The sequence below is a fragment of the Lutra lutra genome, chromosome 1, assembly GCF_902655055.1.
Source record: "Lutra lutra chromosome 1, mLutLut1.2, whole genome shotgun sequence".
In the NCBI taxonomy this organism is placed as follows: Eukaryota; Metazoa; Chordata; class Mammalia; order Carnivora; family Mustelidae; genus Lutra; species Lutra lutra.
In genome coordinates this window covers 120996089-121018243 of record NC_062278.1, presented here as the reverse complement: position 1 = coordinate 121018243, position 22155 = coordinate 120996089, and the positions used below count along the sequence as shown (strand labels likewise).

At 50.1% G+C, this 22155-nt stretch overlaps 1 protein-coding gene across 4 annotated transcripts in view; it reads right to left on the bottom strand.

The window, feature by feature from the left end:
- The window catches only part of HEG1 (heart development protein with EGF like domains 1), a 90589-nt gene extending 79520 nt beyond the window's left edge, over positions 1–11069 (bottom strand). The window contains exons 1-2 of one of the 4 annotated variants that reach the window (XM_047734841.1): positions 10564–11069; positions 8230–8286 (exon numbers count right to left, since the gene is read on the bottom strand). In XM_047734841.1, the coding sequence (XP_047590797.1) occupies positions 8230–8286; positions 10564–10897 (391 nt within the window). In that variant the 5' untranslated portion in view covers positions 10898–11069. Of the gene's footprint in view, positions 1–8229; positions 8287–10095; positions 10124–10563 lie in introns of those variants that run through there. The other 3 variants (XM_047734834.1, XM_047734860.1, XM_047734851.1) reach the window with 3 other exon arrangements.
- Positions 11070–22155: the final 11086 nt, after the last annotated feature.

The window sequence follows — 22155 nt, the reverse complement described above, 5'->3', positions numbered from 1 at the left end:
CCCCAGGTCCATGACCAGCCACAGGGCTCTTATCCACACCCTGGCAAGAGATGATTCCAGAACATGTCTCACTGCATGGCACAACAAAAGTTCTGGTGGCCCAGAGGCTACAGGAATGACATTCATGCCCAGCTTGAGCTGTTTCCATCTCCCTCTACCACTAAGGAAAGGAAAAATGGAGTGGTTTTCAGTACTAGCCTAACTCATGATAATCACTAGTAACAATCTTGTGCAAAGAACAATGTCCAACCATTCCAACCGGGTGTCTCTCTCCTGTATTCCCGCTATTCTGTCCTCCAAAGGGACTGCTTCAATTCACATGGACAAGGATGGCCCAGGGTCAGCCAGTGAGCTTGACCCTGGCCTCCTCCTCTTCTAGTCACCTGTCTTCCTCCTTGGTCTTCATCTCCCGACTTATCAAAGACATTGAGCAGAAATCTGTCACACATGTCAAATCTGTCTCCGTACTTTCAGTAGCCCAGTTCCTTCCCAGCAGAGACACGGGGGCTGCTGTTATTCAGGGTCTCCAGTGAGATCCAAGTCGCCCCTCGAGGCCCCCGCAACCGCAGGAGTGGAGAACACAGAGCCTGCCTGGCACACCACCTGACCCGGTAGCCTTCCTCGAACATTCTTACGTGGTGGGAAAGCCAGGAGAAAACCATGAAGCTCAGGTATCCCAGAACCAAAGTATAGAGCAAAAAGAATATGTCCATTTTTAACAGCGTGTGTGGAGTTAGAATGGGCTTTGCAGCTCCTTAGATCTTCTGACAGGAGCCCTAGGTCACGTGGGAGCTGGTGCTGCTGCAGTATCACCTGGGTAGTGGGTCGCCACCAGCTGGACAGATGCTCCTGGGCCAAGGCTGAAGACGGGTATAACCCAGTCCTCCTCTCAAGGAGCTAGAGGTCCAGCAGGCTCACAGGTGTCCCTCACACAGGTTCCACAGCTCCCGGACTCTCAGCTAGGAAGCCAGGTGTTGAGTCTCCTCACATGTCAGACCAGCATCATGGAAGTCAGAATGTATTCACAGGATAAACCTGATACCCTTAGAAATAAAGCTTTCAGCATGGGATGGACCAAACTTTATTTCATAATAAGAAAATGGAAAGCCCAGAGCAGGAAGCAATAGGCCCAAAGTTACCCCATGTCTAAGAGGCAGAGCCAAGCCTTGACACCTGAACCTTCTGGTGCCTCCCGCCACTCCCATTGCTGTTGCATCACTTCCACAATGAGCTATAGCTCTGTCACTGTCATGGTTGTGAAATTGCTTCCCTGGTTTCCAGAACTTTTCCAGGAACAACTGTGTCTGTGAAATGCAGCCAGTCACATCACTCCATTGGAAGCGTCTGGATTTGTCAGATATCTCCCAATCTAAGGTAACCTCTAATCTTGTACCATGTCCTGAACAAAGAGACCAAAAGTTTCTGAGCACAAAGTAAAATTTATTCACTTTGGCTAGAAATCAACCAGGGTAGATGAGTCGAAAGAGTGAGAGCCTTTTTCCCTACTTAGTTTGGAAATAAGTCCATCATTTAATGAATGAAGAAAGCTTTTTTGAGAGAGAGAGAGAGAAGGAGAGGAGGGGAAAGGGGAGAGGGAGAAAGTGAATCCTGAGCAGGCTCCACACCCAGCACAAAGTACAGGGTTCCATCTCAGGACCCCCAGACCATGACCAGAGCTGAAATCAAGAGTTGGGGGCTTAACCAACTGAGCCACCCAGGCACCCCAAGAAAGCTTTATAAAGGTCCCTTCAAACCCAGACAGTCTAAGATTCTCTGAAGGTAAAGAGAATTCTCAAAATGTTTTTATAGACTGAAAACTGAAATCTAATTTTGCCCTGTATGTCACAATTTAAAGGATCAATTATTGCCAATGAAATGACTCTCGTTTAGAAAGATACAAGGTCTCTGTGGCATTCTCTTGCCCCACCCCAAATCTTGCATTCTTTCTAAAATACTGTGTTTCCCTTCTGCCTGGCCACTTTGCCCACAGCATTTGGCTTGGCTGCCTTCCTGCCCAGACAGAGCCCCCCTAACACAACACGGCGGAGGGCCGCTGCCCGCTCTGGAGGAACCCACCTCCATCAGCGGTGTCCGCCATGTTCCTGCTAGTTGGATGCCCCGCAGAGTCAGTCACCCACCAAAACATCTTCTCTTCAACTTGATTCAGACCACAGAATGAGATGGAGCCCAGAAACTTCCAGAAATGTGGTTAGTAGAGAGATGTTATGATGGGCCACACCCAACACACACGCACACGCACACACACACAAACACACATATGCCATTATCTGAAGACATCTGGATAAAAAAGAAAGGCAGGAGAAATGTACTGTGTTTTAATCAAACTGCCTGGTAATACACAGGGTGTGGTGAGATCTACATAATCATACAAAGCTGTTGAAATAATCTGGTACCGTTTGGTAGTAGGGTCAGGAATTTTAACAATTTCCACATCCAGGAATTAACACTAAGCAAATAATCAGAGACAAATATAAAAACTGATGCACAAATATGTTCATCACAGCATTATTTATGACAGTAAAAAATTGGAAACAGTTATATAGCCAATAAAGACATAGCTAAAAGTTATAATGGGACGTATCCTTTCTGGATATCATACAGAAATATACACGTGTCATATATATGGGGGGGGCTGTGGAGGTGTGTATCCTATTTTTTTTTTTAAGTAAGCTCTACACCGTGGGGCTCAAACTCACAACCCCAAGATCAAGACATGATTTACGACTGAGCTGGCCAGGCACCCCTGTGTATCCTATTTTGAAATATATACTTTTATATTCCTTATAACTGAGAACTATAATAATTGCTAATGGTTTAATATGCTTCTAGTAGTTGGAATATAGGTGATATTTCATTTGCTGCCTTCATTTTTCTGTAACTTCCAAATCGTATATGCTACACATATAAAACTTACATAATCTGGGGCGCCTGGGTGGCTCAGTGGGTTAAAGCCTCTGCCTTCAGCTCAGGTCATGATCCCAGGGTCCTGGGATCGAGCCCCGCATCGGGCTCTCTGCTCAGCAGGGAGCCTGCTTCCCTTCCTCTCTCTCTGCCTGCCTCTCTGCCTACTTGTGATCTCTGTCTGTCAAATAAATAAATAAGTTCTTAAAAAAAAAACTTACATAATCAGAAAAAATAAAAGTTATGATTTTTATTTTATTATTTTTTGATGTTACACTTTTCAAAAGGCAAAGATGATGATGCAGCTTGAAAATACCTCAATGCTCGCACTTTGTCTTCAGCCTCAATCAAAAATGTCACCTCACGGCCTCACTGTTGACTGACAGCAAGGCAGGCTTCCAGAGGAAACATGTCGGAGAGGAGGGGGCCCCTGACTGACAGGGAGAGGCATCCTCGCCTTCTGAGGGCTCCTGGGCCAATAAGGGAGCAGGAATGCAAGCAACAGACAAACACACTAGAGACATACATCTAAACCCCGAACTCCAGAGACAGCCCCCCCCACCACGGCAACACCCCAGCCCAGGCACCCCAGACTGCCCCACAGTAATGACGCAGCCCCCCTGCCGTCTGCGCTCTCCCTCGGCTGGAGTAGACCGTCCAGTCCACTGTCCTATTGCACTGAGAGGTAAAGTATGAGGAAGGTATTGCCCATCCCGTGTTCAAAGATCCAAGAACATGAGGGCTGCTCAGTCAGAGAAATATTACTGCAAGCATGCGTTCTTCTTTCTACCTCCAATTTTTATATGTGGACCTATTTTCCCTTTATCATAAATGGTTCCCTTTAGCATCCATTTACTCAACAAATACCATGAGTGCTTACCATGTGTCAGGCACTGAACTAGCCCTGCCTTCCCACCTTCATTTCCTGCCTTGTCTTCCCAGTCTCCTCTCCACATCACTCCTCTGCTAAAACCCCTCATGGGGCCAAGAAAATCTGACTGTCCTACCGTGGTTCTCAGGACCCTACGTGATCTAGCCACAGCAGCCTTCCTTCTTTCCAAACCCAAGACATGAAAGCTTATTCTGGCCTTCGCATTGGCTGTTCCTTCTGCCTAGAGGACAGTTGCACACACCGTGCACCCAGTCTGCAGGACAGAATGGGGTCTGGAATGTTATATGCAACTGCCTGGCATGGTTAGAAGGGGATACAGCCAAGAAGAGGCTGGAGAGTCAGCAGGGCAGGGGCTGCAGACCTGGTATCCAGCATGGAGTCTGGATATTTTATTTTATCTTATTTTATTTTATTCTAAGTACAATGCAAAGCCCTTGGAGGGTTTTCAGCCTGAGAGTGAGGTGACCTGAATTACATTTAAGAAGATTGCCCTGGGCCCTGTGAACAGGATCAGAGGGAGAACATGCATGGAGGCAGGGAGAGCAAAACAGAGCCGTGGAGATTGTGAGGTCAGATTTGCAATCTGTGGAGAAGCAGAAGCAACTGGAGTCCCCTCCCTGCTCCCCCAGAACAAAGATGCAGAGGGTGAGGAAGGAGACACATGCTGAATGCTTGTCAGCTTCTCATTTAAGACCCTGTCGCCATCATACCCTCGGCCAGGTAATCACCAGGCTCTCCGGCCGTCCTCCTGTAAATGGTCCCTGCTTTGCTCCCTTCCATGTCCACTGCCCCCATTCTAGTCCATGCCTTCAGTGTTTTCCTCCCAACATGCTGATAAGCTGCCTGCTAGCATTCCCAGATTTCTGAATTAAGTCCCGGACTGTAGGAAGGACAGACCCACGTGTGGTTCATCTGCGAGCCCCAGCTCCAAGCACAAAGGAACACTGACCAAGCAAACAGTACTGCTCCTTCCTCAAGAGCTCTCAGAGGCTCCTCAGATGAAAACAAACGCTGCAAGCAGGCCTTTAAAGCCCTCTACGATTGGCCCGAATCCACCTTTCCAGTCTGGTCTTCACTCCACTTCACTCTGGACCCTAACAGGTGCACTCTTCCCTGGACTTCGTGGCTACTGACCAGTTCCAATTGAAAAGTCAAGCTTTTCAGGTGCACCGGCGTGGCTCAGTCAGTTAACCACCTGACTCTTGATTTCAGCTCAGGTCACTATCTCGGGACTGTAGGATGGAGCCCCTAGCTGGGCTCCTACTCAGTGGGGAGTCTGCTGGAGATTTTCTCCTTCCCCCTCCCTCTACCCCTCATGACCCCTGCACATTCTCTCTCTCTCTCAAATAATTTTTTTTAAAGATTTTATTTATTTGACAGAGAGAAACACAGCCAGAGAGGGAACACAAGCAGGGAGAGTGGGAGAGGGAGAAGCTGGCTTCCCACCGAGCAGGGAGCCCGATGCAGGGCTCGAACCCAGGACTCTGGGATCATGACCCAAGCCGAACGCAGATGCTCAACAACTGAGCCACCCAGGTTCCCCTCTCTCAAATAATTTTTTAAAAAAGATTTCATTTATTTATTTGACAGAGAGAGTGCGCATAAGTGGTGGGGGGGGGTAGCGGGAAAAGGAGAAGTAGATTCCCTGCTGCACAGGGAGCCCAACATGGGGCTCGATCCCAGGACCCCAGGATGACAACCTGGGCCTAAGGCAGGTGCTTAACCAATTGAGCCACCCAGGCATCCCTAAAATAAATTTTTTAAGAAGGGAAGGGAAGGGAAGGGAAGAGAAGGGAAGGGAAGGGAAGGGAAGGGAAGGAAAAGGAAAGGAAGGAGAGGGAGTAAGAGTCGGTCTTGAGCTTTGTAGTATGTGGGATTTTGCTGATGCCAATACCCTACCCTCTCTGTGCTATCCATATCCCAGTCCACACTCTCCTCCTGCCCACGTTTCCGGCCCCCAGCAGCCTCTCCACCTCTCCAGTCACCTCTCTCCACACCATTCCTTCAATCAGTGTGATCTCCTTGTGACCTTTCTGGATCACTAACACACCATCATTTTACTGGTTCCAGCGTGGATGCTGGTGCCCCAACAAGACTCCCGTCTGTGGGGGGCTCCACATTACCTGGCAGAGCTCCCCGCACATAGAAAGGACTCTATCAGTGCTTTCTGGTTTACAGATTAGCCAGACTGACACAGCCTGACACATCGGCCCCACTACAACAAAAGAAGAGGGAAAAGCCAGGATAGAAACATCTTTGTTCTGTCTGTGCAAGATGAAGAGGGAATGGGTCGGAGAGGGCATGCACAGCCGTTAGAAAGAAAACAATTTCACCACCTCTGAATCGGGGTACCATCCAACCTCTCCTCCTAGTGAACGCGGTTGTGTAACAGCTGCCGCATAACATCAGCTACATTCCCAGCACAGAGCCCAGTGAGAACATCATCAACTCATTTCGGCAGGGCCCATAATTAATGGCGTAACCTCTGCCATCAATACCATATGGACTGGCACACGGAGAGGGCACAATTCATCATATCTACATCAAATGACATTTCATACATGTAGACAGACTTATGGTCTTGTCTTGAGCAATTTCCAAAAAAGATTTTTTTTTGTTTGGATCTCTACTCTGTAGGACAGCCTGTCCCCACCCACCACCACTTCCATAGCCTCCTCCTGCCTCTGTGCCCTGATCTCCAGGAAAGGGCAGGAGCAAGGGACCAAGGAAGAGAGGAAGCAGCATGCTGCACTGGTCCTGGAGATCCCATCGAGAAGACCGAGGCTGCACCATTCTCAAACCGTGGTGAGAACAAATGAATCTGGTCAAACCCATCTGAATTTTGGTTCCTCCATGTACTGTGTGATCCAAGCTCACCAGGCTTCCGCTCCGACCACTGTGAAGGAGCAGGGCTCTCCCTTCCAGGACTTTTCTGAGGCTTAAATGAGAAAGTGCCAACCAGACCCCACTGGTGCTCAAAGCTGCAAGTCCAAGGACAACCCCAAACTGGTCTCCTTCCCTAAAGTAGGGTGGGCAGAGCAAAGCCACGGAAGAAGGCAGCAAGCGGCTAACAACCACAACTGCCATCTGTTCTCTGCTCGCTTTGTGAGAATCTCTGAGACAGCAGCAAGTCAGCCCCAAGAACACAGCTCCCAGCTGGCACAGCAGGGCCGCTGAAGTCACAGGGGACCGCACAGGTTCCTTCCCCAGCCCCCCAAGCCTAGGTATGCTGGGCACCAGACCTCTTTTGTTCTTCCTCTACCCACATGGTTCGGGTCTTGGGCAGAAAATACCAGTTCAGCATTTGCACGCCCATCGAGGGAAGCAGTAAAAGGGCTCTTGCAAGGTTAAAAGGATATGGCTTTTAAACACACCAAACACACCACACACACACACACACACACTCACGCCACAGAAAATCCCTTTCCCCACACACTTCCTTTTATTTGGAGCAGCGTGCATACTGCGCAAGTGGGCTTCTCAGGAATCCCCACCACAACCCCTCCCAGCCTCAGCACATGCTCTTCCCTCTGGGGCCCCCGCCAGCCCAGCCTGGGCCGCTGCCCCGTGTCATGCTTCTCCCTGCAGCTCCGGCTAGTTGGCCTGAAAAGTTAGAGCACTTCAGGGGACAGCTATGTAAGGAGGGGCCAGGCTCACAGCGCTTCCTTTGCTCCAGGGAGCTGCATTTTTCTAAGATTATTATTCCTTGGGCTGGCTGCTCAGCTACTCAGCGTCATTTCCCCTTTGGGTGGGAAAAGTTCTTTCCTTTTGCATTGATTCTCATTAAGACTTAAGCCTTTTTCATCCCCTTTCATCTGCAGATCTCACAATTAAAGCATGGTCCACAGAGCACACAAAAATCAAGGCATATACACTTAAGCACTCAGAGCTGTGGCTCAGGAAGTCCTAAGTTGTCTAAACACACACACACACACACACACACACATACACACACCAAGAAAAAGAAAATCTCTAGGACTTAGCATCTTCTCCATCTCCACCAGCTCAAACACCAGCCACGAATTTCATCTGAACAAGTCAGCAGGGTGATAGGTGGGTACACAAGTAGGGGACTTGCCGACGAAGGCAGCCAAACACCCCACAGATGGAACACAAGTATGTGTACTCAGCAGCGAGAGTCCTGCCCTCTGCCAAGACGAAAAGGGCTAGAAATGGCCCCTAAGGAAGAAAAGGACATCTCCGGCCCCTGCTGTTGACACACACGTATCCAGAAGCCCCAGCCATGAGTGCCAGGCACTGACCACTGGTATGCCCACAGCAGAAGGGGCTGCAGGCAGTTTCCCCAACAATCAAATGAAGCACATTATTTCTAAGACTTGGGGCTCATTACCAGCAGGAGCGAGCACCTCCCCCAAACACAAAGACATTACTACAGACTCACAGAAATCACTTACTGCTGGCTCTCTTGTTCATTGCCGTTTCCCCTCTAAGTGATGTTGTTTGAACCACCACTAGAAACCAAGCACAGGTCATGTTGGATCCTCAGCCACGGTTAGTAGCTTCTAGCAGTTTTCAACAGGTAATCAATTTCCTCTCTTAACCTCACCTTTCTAACATCCCACCTGAGATCCAGCCTTAGGTCTGCTGAAGAGCAGGCATGACTTGGGTGGGCTTTGCGGGGGGTGCCAGGAGAGACCCACTTAGGTAGGGGAAGTTTTGGACTACTCTGGCTCCTGCTACCTGCTCTGGGGACTCCCAGTGCATTCCTCCAAAGCCTCATGCACCCCAGGCCTCCATGGCTCTCAGCTTCCAAAATGTATCAAACTGGAAATGTTGCAAGGCCAAGACTAGCAGTGTTACTGCCACACCTAGGAAGAAGTGTGGGTCCCTTAGGGCAGGGGGATGTCTAACCAGCAAAAGAGATCAGCCCTAATTCTTACCTGCTGCATCCCCCTAAGCCAGTTCCCTCCACTATCCCTCTGCCTGTAAGGCCCAGCTTTCTGTGATGTGTAGGGATACCCAGCTGTGAAAAGGAAGGAGACTGGAGTGCAAGCCTTATCCAGCCAGTGTCCCCACAAATCAGCATCCCTCCACCCATTCCTAATAAGATGGGACTCCGCAGCTAAGAATGCCTGACCACCAACCAGTGAAACCTGCCCTCCAGCTCTTGGGTGTCTCCTCTGGAAGGGACTGGATCCCCTGTACTCCGTCTCCACTTAGAAAACTCACAACATACTACACAGTGTTCCTTAGTTACTTTTCTAGTGTGGGAAAGCCTGGGAATGTTCTCTTTCATGTTTATTCCTTCCCATGGAACTTAAAACAATGTACGATGTAAGTCATCTGAAGTCAGTCACAGTGGGTAAGTCTCTGATCGGTCTTCTAAAGCTTCTTTCCCCCTCCCTTTCCTTACTGTTTCGAGTTTCTCAGTCTTGGGCCAGTGGCTTAGAAATTCACAAGGACAAAGCATTCTGCAATGACGGTAATACTAGTGAATACGGAGTTGAGTTTTTATTGGGGGTCTGACCATTTTTTTTTTAACTTTTTTCTTATTTAAGTAGGGGAAGCATCCCTGGGTTCAATGAAGCCAGCTAATTCCTATACCAGATAGTGTGTGTGATATGATAAACTTAAATGAAGTGCCAATTAGGAAAAGGAAATCTTCTCAAACTTCACCTAAAATTCAAATCAATACCGGTGTTGCCAGCAACCTTGTTTTTCCAGAATGACCCTGAGAGAGAGGGTATGCCTTGTGTCACTCACAGGAAGGCAATGGCTAACACCACCACATTGCTGACTGTTCAAAGCACTTGTCATTTATTTTTACTTTCATTTTGTCATGCCATCACTAGGAGGCTAGGGGGAACAGGAATCATCACTTCCATCTCACAGATGGAGAAACTGAGATCAAAAGCGGTGACATTCCCAATGTCACAATGGTATTGTGTTTGGAATTCCACTGGGTCCTAACCATTTCTTCCAGATCTAAAGAAGAAAATGCATAAAGAGGTCCAGAGGAGAGGGGGCAGGTCCCTTTCTGAGCAGGATAGGCAGTGGCTATGAATGGAGCAGAGGCCCATTGGGAAAGGAAAGAGGTGGGGGGAGGAAAGGCTCAGGGACAGTCCAGTGCCACTGTTTGCCCTGCAGGGGTTTGCCCTTGCAACCCCCCACCTCCATACCATCGCCCCAGTCCCTCCTCTGCTTTTAGAGTGAACCAGTAGAGCGTTGTGTTTCCAACTACATCCTTTGTCCTTTCCAATATCCTCAAGGCTAGAACCCTTAAAAATCAGGTATTTATATTTAAAAGTTAGGCTCTGTACCTGGAGAGGCCATTTCTGTGTAGCTACAGGAAAAGAATGGAATTGGGGAATTGACGGGAAGATGTTATCACCTCCCAGGTGGGAGAAGCACTTTTGGAAGGTTTGCGGTTGGGGGGGGGGGGGGTCGGTTCTTTTCTATTTTTCAAAGGGAGGTGTTGGCGGGGAGAGGTCTGGGGTGCACCATGGAAGACAAGTTTTCTTCCAAGGGGTTGGGAGAGAACAGGCCGGTCACACCCCCAGTCCCGCCATTGGCGAAAGCGTCTAGGAAAGCCACTCTCCCGCTCGCCGCCCTCCCAGGCTGCCCACCCCTGGGCCACCCCCACCCCCCAACCAGGGACCCGGGTCAGCGGGGGGGCCCCGGCCGGGACCGAGCTCGCAGGAGGGCCTAGGGAGGGGGATGCGGCCCAGAAGCGCGCCCACGCCCCCCAGCTCGAGGCTCCTCGGCGCCCGGCCGCGGCTCTCACTCACCCGCGCTCCCGCCTCGGGGGGCCCGGCGCGAGGGTCCCCGGCGTGCGGCGGTGGCCAGCCCGAGGGCCGTGCGGCTGGGGCCGGGGGACGCGAGCCCGCGGCGCTCCCGGGGTGGCGTGGGCGGCGGCGGCGTGGGCGGCAGCTCGCGCTCGGGACCGGGCCCCGGCGGCCGCGCCAGCCCCGCTCCTGCGAGGGGCGCCCCGCTCAGCGCGCGGAGGACCGGCGAGGGCGGCGAACCCCGCGTCCCGGGGGCGGCCGGCGGCAGCAGCAGCAGCAGGAGCATCAGCGGCGGCAGCAGCAGCAGCAGCGGGCGCGGGAGCGGCGGCGAGGCCATGGTGGCGGCGCCCGCCCGCGCTCACATGCCCGGCGCGCGGGGCGGGCGCGGGGCGGCCGCGGGTGCGAGGGAAGCGGGCGGCGGGCGCCGCGCGAAGCCGGGGAAGTGAGCGAAGTGAGGCAGCGAGCGCAGTCCCCGCCTCAAAAGTTGTGGGGAGCCGCGGGCTGCCGGGGCCGGGCGGGCGGGCGCGGCGGAGGCGGAGGCGGCCCCGGCGCCGCTACATGCTAATTAGCCCGGGCGGGCCGCGGGCGGGCGGCTCCTCCTCGGGTTGACATCACCCGCCGAGCGCGGCCGGGCCGGGGGCGGGGAGAGGGCAGGAAGGGGGCGGGGGCCGGCCGGGGACCGCGGGGTGAGGTCCGCACAGCCGGCCAACTTTGGTCTCTCTCTCTCTCTCTCTTTCGCGCACACACACACACACACACACACACACACACACGCCCTCCCCACCCCCATTAGGGTTGCTCTGCCATTGGGAGAAAAATCAGAAAAACCGAGTCCTCCCAATCGGGACCGGAATTTCCCAACTCCTTGAATGCCCAGTAAGTGGATGAAAAGCGGGTACTGGGTGATGTGGTTAGCACTAACCAGATTGTACAAAGTGCTTTGGTGCGTGAGAGAAGTGGAACCTGTTCCCCTCTCGCCACCACGCGAGGTCACTGCCCCTAGCTAATTGGAACTGCCACCCTCCCCTCCCACCACCACCACTCCTCCTCCAGGCCCCAAGGCTGGTGCTGGGTTCGCTGCTGCCAAGCCTAACACCTCATCCTGTGCCCAACGCGGGAGTCACCTTATTCTCCAGAGCCTTCTCAAGCCTGGACTCCATCCCCATGGGACCACTGCCTTTGGCTCACACCAAGAGTTCTGCAGAAATGTCACCTCCAGGACACCCAAACAGGCCACCGGGAAAAGAGAAATGAATTCGGGCATGGCTAGGCAAACTCATAATCAGAAAAGGGGATGCAGATAGAAAATTAAACAAAGGGACACAAAGAGATTGCTGAATTTTAAATGAATACTTTCAGGGGAGAGATTCAAAGATTCAGTGAAAATAAAATTTCTTGGCAAATAAAGTTCCATTTGTGTCCATATCCCTTTCCTTCCCGGTAAATAAAGGATAAAAAATGTCTAAATTTTAGGGACTGCTAGTCTCTTTATTTCTAGGTTGAAGAAAAAGGGGCTCAAAATGGGAAAATAATTTGGTCAAAATTCTGAAGCTAGACCCAAAGATTAAGAGATTTACCTGTGAAGGATTGTGTGGCATTATTAATTCTGGTCCCACAATTCAGAATTTGCAATAACCTAGATGATGTCTCAACTGAAATGAATACTGGAGCTCTTGGGAGAATCTCGTCAGTTTCATCTGGGACTCCTCAGCCACCAGACGAGATAGATAGTTAGGAAACTATGAGTATGGCCTTCCCTCTCAAGCCTGACTCTCCACCCCACCCCACTTCTTCACTCCTCTCTGCTGTCTCCAGAGCTCCATGACCCCCACCTCCAGGGCAATGAGCAGATCATGGTGTCCAGAGCAGCTGCAGATGGACCTAGGCCCACTTTCTAGTGATTCAGTCCAAATGAGTCACTTGGCAGAAAACATAAAGGATGCCGTGTATAAACAACTTCACCTTAAAGAGGGGAATGGAGAGTAACCATTTGGTTTTATTTTATTCCATTTGTAAAGAACCACAAAACAAACCCAACTTGCCAGGGCTCTCACATGGAATTTCCAGGTCTTTCCAAGAAAGGACCATACAATGATCCCCCGTAAGTAACTTGGTTTGCCCTCGTGGCCCCAGCTCAACTTCTTAGGATCCTACTCTCATATTAACAGTCAGAGCTGCCCAGCTGCCCAGATGCAGCCAGACAAGCCCCAACAGGCCAAGACACTGTGCTCAGAAGTTCTGGTCACCACCACACCCTCCCTTCCTCTTACTCTTCCCATAGCACAGGTTGCCCTCCCTGGCAACCAGTGACATTCAAGGGTTTAATGGCCCTTACAGGCTTCTTGTGTAGATTCAGAGATCCCTAGGGAGTCTGCATTGACTACCAAGGCCCAAGGAGCAAACATGCACCTGGGACATGTCCCTCACTTCTGGGCATCCCAGATTGTCTCTCCCTAATCTTCTCTTTGTCTTCTAAGAGAAACAGCCAAACTCACATCAGCTGGGAAGTGCTTCCCCTGGGGATGAGAAGGGGGAGACCCAGGAGAATGTGGAAAGATTGATCACAGTGAAATGGCCCTGGGCACTTTTCTATCACCTTCTAGGACAAAAGAAGAGAAAACAGCAAGAGAGAGTTGGAGACAGAGAGAACTTTAGAAAGAACAGTCAGCTGGGCCTTCCTGACTTGACTGCTGTTTAACTGTGTGGTCCAAACCTCAGTCTCCTTATCTGTAAAACAAAGATTGCCTGAGATAATTGCTAAGGATATGCTCCAGCTCTGGTATTTCACGGTTCAGTAAAGCCTTCTGACACCGTAGCAAGGAGGTAAGAGACAGGCGTTTAAGGACATTTGTGGTGTTTTCTGCCCAGGGATATAAAAATTGAAACATGATTTTTGGATGGATTGGAAGAGGCCTTTACTGGAGCCAGGGGGAGAAATCAGATGACATCTCAGATCCATCCCAGCCCTGGGCATCTACTGATCTAAAATGAATCTGTTGGGGAGCTGGCTTGGACCCGGTTCCCAGACTGAGTGAGGCAGGAGGCAGACATTCCTAACCTCTCCAGAGGTGGGAGTGGGGGCCCTCCAAAGTGGTCGACAGTGAGCTCCACAGTCAGCCTGTGTCTTCACCACCCAAAGATACCTGTAGTGGGAGCTTTGCAGGGGCTTATCCGGCTGCTGTGTGAGCTAGATTGGGTTTAGGCCAGACTGCAGTGCTGAATTGGCCTCCCCCAAATGCTGCAGCTTCGTGTGACCAATGTTTTTTTTTTTTTTTAAGATTTAATTTATTTATTTGACAGAGAGAGATCACAAGTAGATGGAGAGGCAGGCAGAGAGAGAGAGAGAGGGAAGCAGGCTCCCTGCTGAGCAAAGAGCCCGATGCGGGACTCGATCCCAGGACCTTGAGATCATGACCTGAGCCGAAGGCAGCGGCTTAACCCACTGAGCCACCCAGGCGCCCCCCCCAATGTTTTATTCTTCTGGTTCTCTTGGCAGCCGTAGACACTCAGGTGAGCGTGTGGCTCTTCTCCACACAGCGTTCCCCAGGACCCACATGATGGCCGATCTGTCCTTCTCTAATAATGTATAGTTTCTGAAGTTGCCCTTGGAACTGACATCCCAGTCTGCCGGAAGTCGAAAGAACATGGAAAGAACACGGAGATGTGAGCACGGGAGGTTTGAAAGGGCTGGGCCTGAACGTGCCACGCGGCCCTTCCTCTCACGTCCTACCAGAAAGAACATTTGTCACGTGGCTCCCCAAACTGAAAAGGAGTCTAGGAAATAGAGCCTAGGCATAGAGACAAAGAAGGGGAAAAGGGATCTGGGTAGACAGCTAGGAGTCTCTGCCCTACTACTCACTATCAGTAGGGCAGGGAAAGGAAAGGGAGGGCAAAGGAGATTCATTGCTCTGGCCTCAGTTTCCTCCTGCCTAAAACAAGGGTATTGAATCAGATGATCTCTGAGGGCCCATCTGCGTTAGCATTCTGTGGTTCCAAGAGGTGATGAAATGTCCTTCTGCACCAAAGTAAACAAGCCTGCAGATTCCTGCTGCAGCTTGTCCTCGGCCTGAGGAGTTCTCCTCTGCCAACTGGTGTGGTTGGCGGATCCTGGAGAGGGGGCCTTGGGTTCCCTCCAAGTTCTGTTCCCAAGCTGTTCTCACTCCCTGGCCAAGTCCAGTGATCTCCATTGACCTCAGTCTCCCCACCTGTAGAGTGGGGAGAGAAATCATTACCCTTTGCTGCTTCCCCGGGTTGGCTGAGGATACGATGAGGTCACCGTCCAGAAGGCATAGAATTCTTCTGACTGAAGCACTCCACACTGTAACCAGAGCCTTTAACAACACTGCACCCTGAACAGGCCTGAAGTGTGCCTAGCTCCTGAGGACAGTGCCCTGTAGATTTCATAGCAGTGTGGGGTGGCATGGCCATGGCTGGGGTGCAGGGGCGGCTGCAAAGCAGTGACTTCCCAGGACCAGGATCCTTGAGGGCTGATATCAGCCAACAGACACCTGCATAGAGTTTCATCTGGGGGTGGTGGGCTGGACCCAGGCATCACTGTCTCCTCTGACCTCTGCTATGTGCTCATCGCCCCATTACACCCTGAGTCTGTTTAGTCATCCTCTCATCTGCTTTACCCTCCCACCCCCAATTTGTGAGCTGCTTTCTGGGAAGTTCCATGCCTCATTCATCTTTGTATTCCCAGAACCCAACTTACTACCTTCTATCTTTTTTTTAGTCATTCAACTAGTATTTACTAAGCGACTACTCTGTGCCTAGGATTGTTCTAGTTTTTGGGTGAGTCTCAGACCTCATAGACCTTAAAGGTTTGCAGAAGACAGACAGTAATCAAAAGAACATAAACGGAAGCTTGTCACTGTAGAAAGTGCCATAAAAGAGAATACTTTTTTTGGGGGGGGGGGTTCTTCAATGTCCCTGTAAACATGAGATTGAGCCACCATCTGAAAGCTGTGTAGGCCATTAATATGCAGGCTGAAAATCAGGCAAGGGAGAGTAGGGACAGTATGTGCAAAGGTCCCGAGGCAGGAAGAATTGGGATACATTTAAAAGACCAAAAGAAAACCCATGTGACTGGAGCATAGGTAAGAAAGAGTGTGGAGGGAAGTGAGGTTGGAGATCCTGATAGCAACCAGGTCCCACAGACCATCACAGCCCATTTTAAAGGTTTTTGCTTTACCTTAAGAATTTAGGAAAGCCATTTTAAGGTTTCAAGTTGGGGAGGTAGGGTAAGGTGGGAGTGGAGAAGAGAAAGGGGTGAGGATTGACATGAATTGCAATTGGAAATCATTATTCTGGCTATGATGTGGGGAAGGACTTAGAAAGACATGAGAGCTGATGCCTGAACTCTTGAAGTCCAAGTGAGAAATGATCATTCTTGGACAAGGATGATAGAGATCAGTACACAGAAGAATATGGACTTGAGATTGTAGGAAGCAAAATCCACAAGGTATGTTGATGGATGTGGAGGATGTGGGAGAAGAGGTCAAAGATTTCCCGAGTTTCTGGCCTTTATGTTTGGATGGATGGTAGCACCGTTCCCAAGGAGAGGGAACGGTGGAGGAGAACTGGATCTTTGAGGTTAAGATCATGAACTTTGTTTTGGACTTGAGTCTGGGTGACTCAGACATCCGAGTGGCAATGTCAAGTGTGCCTTCAGATGTGCAGATGCGGAGCTGAGAGGAGAGGTCCAGATCTGCCTACAAGGGAATGAGAGCACCGAGAATAGAGAACACTCTAGTAAGTAAAAATGAACCCTGGTGCTGCGACATGAAATGGCTGGGGTGAGGAGACTGAACCGGGAGGAGCCGGGGCAGGAACCACACAGACGTGGGAGGAAGCCCAGGAGAAGGTCATGTCACTGGAGCAAAGGGAAGGAGGGGTGGTTCACAGTGCGTGACCCTGACAGAAGGTCAAGTAAGGTGATGACCGAAAACACCCATTGGCTTTAGCAACATGGAAGTCCCCCGTGGCCATAATAAGGAAGGTGTCGGCGTAGCAATTGGAGCAGACACAGCAAAAGAGCAAGTAGGGAGGAGCAGGAGACGGAGAAATGAAGTCTCTAGAGAGTCTGGCTTTGAAGGGGAAGAATGAGTCAGGATAGCAGCCACAGGGGAATGAAGGAGTAGGGCAGTTTTTCTTGCTTTTAGGGGAAGAATTTGAACATGGAAAGGGTATACATGGGAGAGAGAAAATGAAAGCTCTAAGAAAGAGAAAAGGTGGTTGGCAGGATAAAGGGTTCTGAGACTCGGGAGTGCAGGCAGAGGGACTGGCCTTGGAGGGAGGGCGAGAGGAGAGGGTGGCACAGCGAAGGGGTCTGGGTTTCTGGCTGAGGACTTCGATTTTCTTTGTAAAATAGCAAATACAAGGCTATCTGCTAAGGGTGGAGGGACTGGAGTGGGAGCAGGGGAGCTAAGGGATTGGAAGTCTGGAGGAACACGAATATAATTTCTTTCCCAGGGCTGCTATAGCAGAGTGCCAGAGTACTCTACAAACATGGTAGAGTAAAACAACAGAAATGTATCCTCCCTCAGATCTGGAGGTCCCAAGTTCAAAACCAAGGTGCCAAGGGGGCCACACTCCCCCCGAAGGCTCTAGGAGAGAATTCTTCCTTGCATTGTCCTAATTTCTGCTGGTTGCCAGCGAGCCTTGGTGCTCCTTGGCGTGTCCGCACATCGTTCTGGTCACATGGCCTTCGCCCCTTCACGTGTGTCTGTATCCGTGTCTTCACATGGCCTTCTTCGCAGCGCAACAGCCTTTGGATTTAGGCCCAGCCTAATTCAGGATAATCTCCTTTTAACTTGATTATGTCTGCAAAGACCTTTTCAAGTAAAGTCACATTTGCAGGGACCGGGGTTAGGATTTGAACATAGCTTTTTGGGGACACAGTTCCACCCACCACAATGAAGAAGTTTGGAAATCAGAGCGAGTGTGAGAAATGTGCTAGAATGCCCAGCCCATTCAAGGGCTCACAGAAATTACTTCAGAGTGCCCAGCAGCACGAGCTGTTCCCAACTTGCCTCTCTTTGCTGACCAGTGTCCAGCATCCCTGGCCTGAGCAGGGACACCTCAGTCCTCTCCCACTTTGGGGTAGGTTCCCTCCCACCAGGAACAAAGACTTCTGACCTCACATGACCTCCCCTTCCTGTCCCAGTCTCTACATCCCACTCAGTACAAGAACCCTTTCAGACAGAAGCTGTTGACCCTGGCAACACTAGGGGTTACAACAGAGGAGCGAGAATTCAAGCCCCACCCTCCCACCAGCACCATTTTGCTCAGAGCCATGGAAACAGAGTGCCTTGGGATTTTGACAAAAGAACTAAAAGAACAAACCCATCTCCCTGTTTTTGACCTCTCAGGAGAAGCCTTACTGTCCCTTTTCTGCTATATCAGGAATGGTTTCATGTTATCCCGGTGAGCCGGGCTGCTTGCTGGACCCCAGGCCTAGGGAACCCTCGCTCTGCCTCCACCCGCTGGTGCATTTGCCTTGAAGGCCAAGGTGAGCCATAAACACCACAGTCCCGCTGCAGACCGCAGACTGCAGGGACCTCCTCCAGGGAGGAAGGCTTGCTCACAGCTTGGCCAGGCTCCCAAGCATCACATACAGCAACCCGGAGTAACCACTTAGACAGCTTGGGGTGGGTCCTCGAATGACCTTCCGTTTCTTGTCTGCCCATCTGAAAGGACCATTCCATTCCAAACAACATTCCTCCGATAAAATCGGTTACACACTGTAAACGTCAATGAGCCAGGAACATTCTCCGACGCAACAGGATTCTGATAAAGCGGTCTTATTTTGCAAAACCTTCCAGCATGAAAAGTCCTCCCCGGAGCAAGCAGGGAAATTCCTAGGATGCCAGGACACTGGGCAAAGTGGCAGGGGGCCCAGGGGAAGAGCAGAAAACTCAGAGGTGAACTTCCCATGGAGGGCAGAGGAGGCTGGGTCTTCAGACATCCTTTCATTCAGTCAAGAAGTCGACAATTACTGGATGAGCACATCCCAAGGGCTGTGCCCTGGTCTGGAGTCGCTGGGGAAGCACTGCGATTGCCAAGCTGCCTTGCTGTTTAACATGTAGCTACAACCCACAGTCGGGCTGGTGATCATGGGCAACGTCCATTCCCCCTGCTGCATTCCCCCTGTCCTTCCCCCCTGCCATTCCTCTTTGCCTTGCTCTCTGAAGCTAGGGGTTTTCACCTGCCTCTCTAACCCCCCTGCACCCTCCCCCCACTTTTTTGGGTCTTTCTCTGTTGCTTTGTGTTCCTGGGTGTCTCCTCTATAGGGTTGTTTCTGCTTCTTTCTGTCTCTTCTCCACATCTCACTTGACATCCCTGAGTGTCTCTTAACCCATCCATTTTTCTACTTCTCCATTGGGGATCTGGTTTTGTTTTTTGTTTTTGTTTTTTTCTCTTTGTATGGTTTTCTTCCAATCAACTCACACCCATTGTTTCTCTCCTTCTCTGTTCTGTTTCTTCTAACAAACTGTTCCGTAGAACTAAAGGCATTTAAAAAAAAATTTGTGGAATCAACTTTTACATTCCCTGGGTTTTATATTTAAAACTAGTTTAAGAATCTGTGTACTTCTCTGTGTTGTCTGAATTTCTCCCAAGAGCATGAGCAACTATTTGAAATTTTTTATTAAAATGGGATATACATAGAAAAAAGTATACCTGTGGCATGCCATAAACATGTCCCGCAGAGCTCAACGAATTTCCCTCATAGAATGTTTGTGTCCTCAGCACTCAGAGGAAAAGACACCTGTGTTCCCTTCCACTCTCTGCCCTTATGGTTCACTGCCACCCTGACTTCTCTCAGTAACAATTATGTTAGGAGTCTCTTGATTTATCTGTTTTTAAAACTGGCAAAAAAGGAACATTTAAACCTGTGACTTTCATTAGACAAAAGATCTCTCTAATCTCTGACCCACTGTGGACCATAAAAGGTAAGTAAGGGTCTCAAAGATAACAAATACTAGGTAAAAGATAATAAATGTCTCAAGACGTCCTGTTTCCAAAAATCTTTGTTTCACAGGAGCAAGTGGAGACGTGGCCTGCGACACCGTTTGTTCCTTCTAAGTATCCTGACAGTCGAGCGTGCTCATCTCGGGGAGTAATAAAAACGCCACTGACAAGGCTTCGGGGACCTGAACAAAAGGCCCATGGAAGACACATAGAAGGCCAAGATGGGACTGATCTTCAGAGAGCAGCGCGGTGTCCTGTCCACTCCTCTGTACTGTCCCCACTTCATAAGGAGAGAACTGGAAAAGAGTGTGGGACCGGAAATAGGGCTGCATGTCTGCTGCAGAGCAGAACCAATCCGAGGCCCTATGCTCTGGGCCCACATGCGGTCATTGTTGGTGCAGGGCAGCTGCTGCGGCCCCAGTGTGAGGAGGCAACCTGGGTACCCGCTACAAGTGCCACCCAGCTCTTCCTCATCCCTGCCCAACCCAGACAGACCGTGTGCTCTGAGGCTCGCACTCAGAGGGAGCAGCCCCACACTGCCGACCCAGCTCAGTGCTCTGAGTATGCACGCCACCAACAGGATCCCTGCCCTCGTCTGGTGGGGAGAGGAGGGTGGTCTGCACGAGAGAGGGATTTGGGAAGAGGCCACATGTGTGAGAAGGGTACTAGCGGGAACTCCTATGCAGACAGAGAAATGGATGGGAGTCTTGAAAACTAGGCATCAGGCCGGTGATTCTCAAACCTGGCTGGATAGGAGAATTGCCAGGGGAGCTTTTACGAAATGGCGTTCCCTAGAACCATGTACCTAATCAGAGTCTCTCAGTAGGGCCGGGCCATTAGGAGTCTCCAGAAACTCCCAGGTGATTCTAATGTGCATCCGGGGTAGAGAACCACTGCCTTAAACTTCATGTAGCAGGACACAGAGACCGAGTGGAAGCTTTCCGCAGTAGAGGGATGTGATCAAAATGGTGGCTCCACAAAGCATCTTTAAAAATACAGACTTCTGGGCCACGTGAGCGGCTCAGTCAGTTAAGTATGTGACTCTTGTTCTCAGCTCAGGTCTTGATCTTAGGGTCATGAGTTCAAGCCCCGAGTTGGGCTCCACACTGGGCATGGAGCATCCTTAAGAAGGGGGGCTGGTTAATTGGAGGGGGAGATAAACCATGAGAGACTGTGGACTCCAGGAAACAAACTGAGGGTTTTAGAAGGGAGGGGGATAAGGGGATGGGTTAGCCCGGTCATAGGCATTAAGGAGGGCACGGATTGCATGGGGCACTGGGTGTTATATGTAAACAATGAATCATGGAACACTACATCAGAAACTAATGATGTACTGTATGGTCACTAACATAACATAATAAAAAATGCATAACAAAATGCAAAAAAAATGCAAAAAAATAAAAAAACAACAAAACAACCCCAAACTTTCTGTGACATTGAAAAGCTAAAATAATTCATCACCAGAATACCAGAACTACAAAAATCTTAAAAAAAAGTCCTCCAGTAAAAAAGTATGAGATGGAACTCCATAATACACACAGGAATCAGGAGCACCAGAAATGGTAATTATGCACTACCAGTGTTAGACATCTCTACACCAAGACACTCTGGCTCCTAGGAATAACACCTGGGTCTCATCTTCATTCTACCCGGTTCCTGGATGCCTGAGAGGACACATACACCACAGCACGATCCTTAAAAAATCTCCAGACCCCAAATAAAGACAATACTCATGCTCTTTTCCTTTCTGAGTCTCTCAGTCCCTTCGTCTGTATCTGCTCTCTCTAGAGCTTCAGTAAATTTGCTCTCACTTAAAAAAAAAAAAAAAGTGTCTTGAGAATTATTTATTGAGCACCTACTCGGTACCAGCAGGCACCATACCAGGCTCTGGGTACACAGAGATGAGGACAATACGTATAGTCCCTGCCCTTGTCTAGCCAGCAAATTAGAAGAAAATACAGATCCACAAATAAGTATAACATGCCATTTTACAAAAGTCTGAAGCAAGTCCTCTAAGAACATTGAGGATTTGCTGGAGAAAGCTTTCTTAGAGAGGTGACATCAGAATTCTTTTCTGAGGGGGTTTGCCAAGCAAAGCAAACAGAAGAGAATGTTCTAAGTTGAAGAAGGAGTATGACAGGTGCTGAGCGCCACAGAGACCCCGTGTTCAGTATGACACAGGGAGTGTGGAGGAGGACTCTGGAAAGAATGGTAAAGGCAAACGCCAAGCATCTGATTCCACATGAGCTCCCGGTATTTGAAAACCGAACAGAGAAGGGGGAGGGAGGGACACCAGTCAGGAGCCTCTGTAGTGATCCAGAGTGATGTAGGGCTGGACCAAAGAATTAATGGTGGGAATGAAGAAGAGAGCAACCCAAGAAGGTAGCAGGGTTTGGTAACAGAACAGATGTAAGGAGAAGGAGAGAGAGAAACAAACTAATCTGAGACAGCAGGATAACAGGAGAACATGGCCTTAGCACAGATGGGATATCAGGTAAGATTATATGAATTTCCTGGAACTCTGAGACATCCACACGGAGATATGTTTAAAAGGCTAACTGAAGGGCAGAAGCCAGAAGCTGGATGGTGGAAGGCAAAGAGGGAAAGTACGGGGAGAGAAGG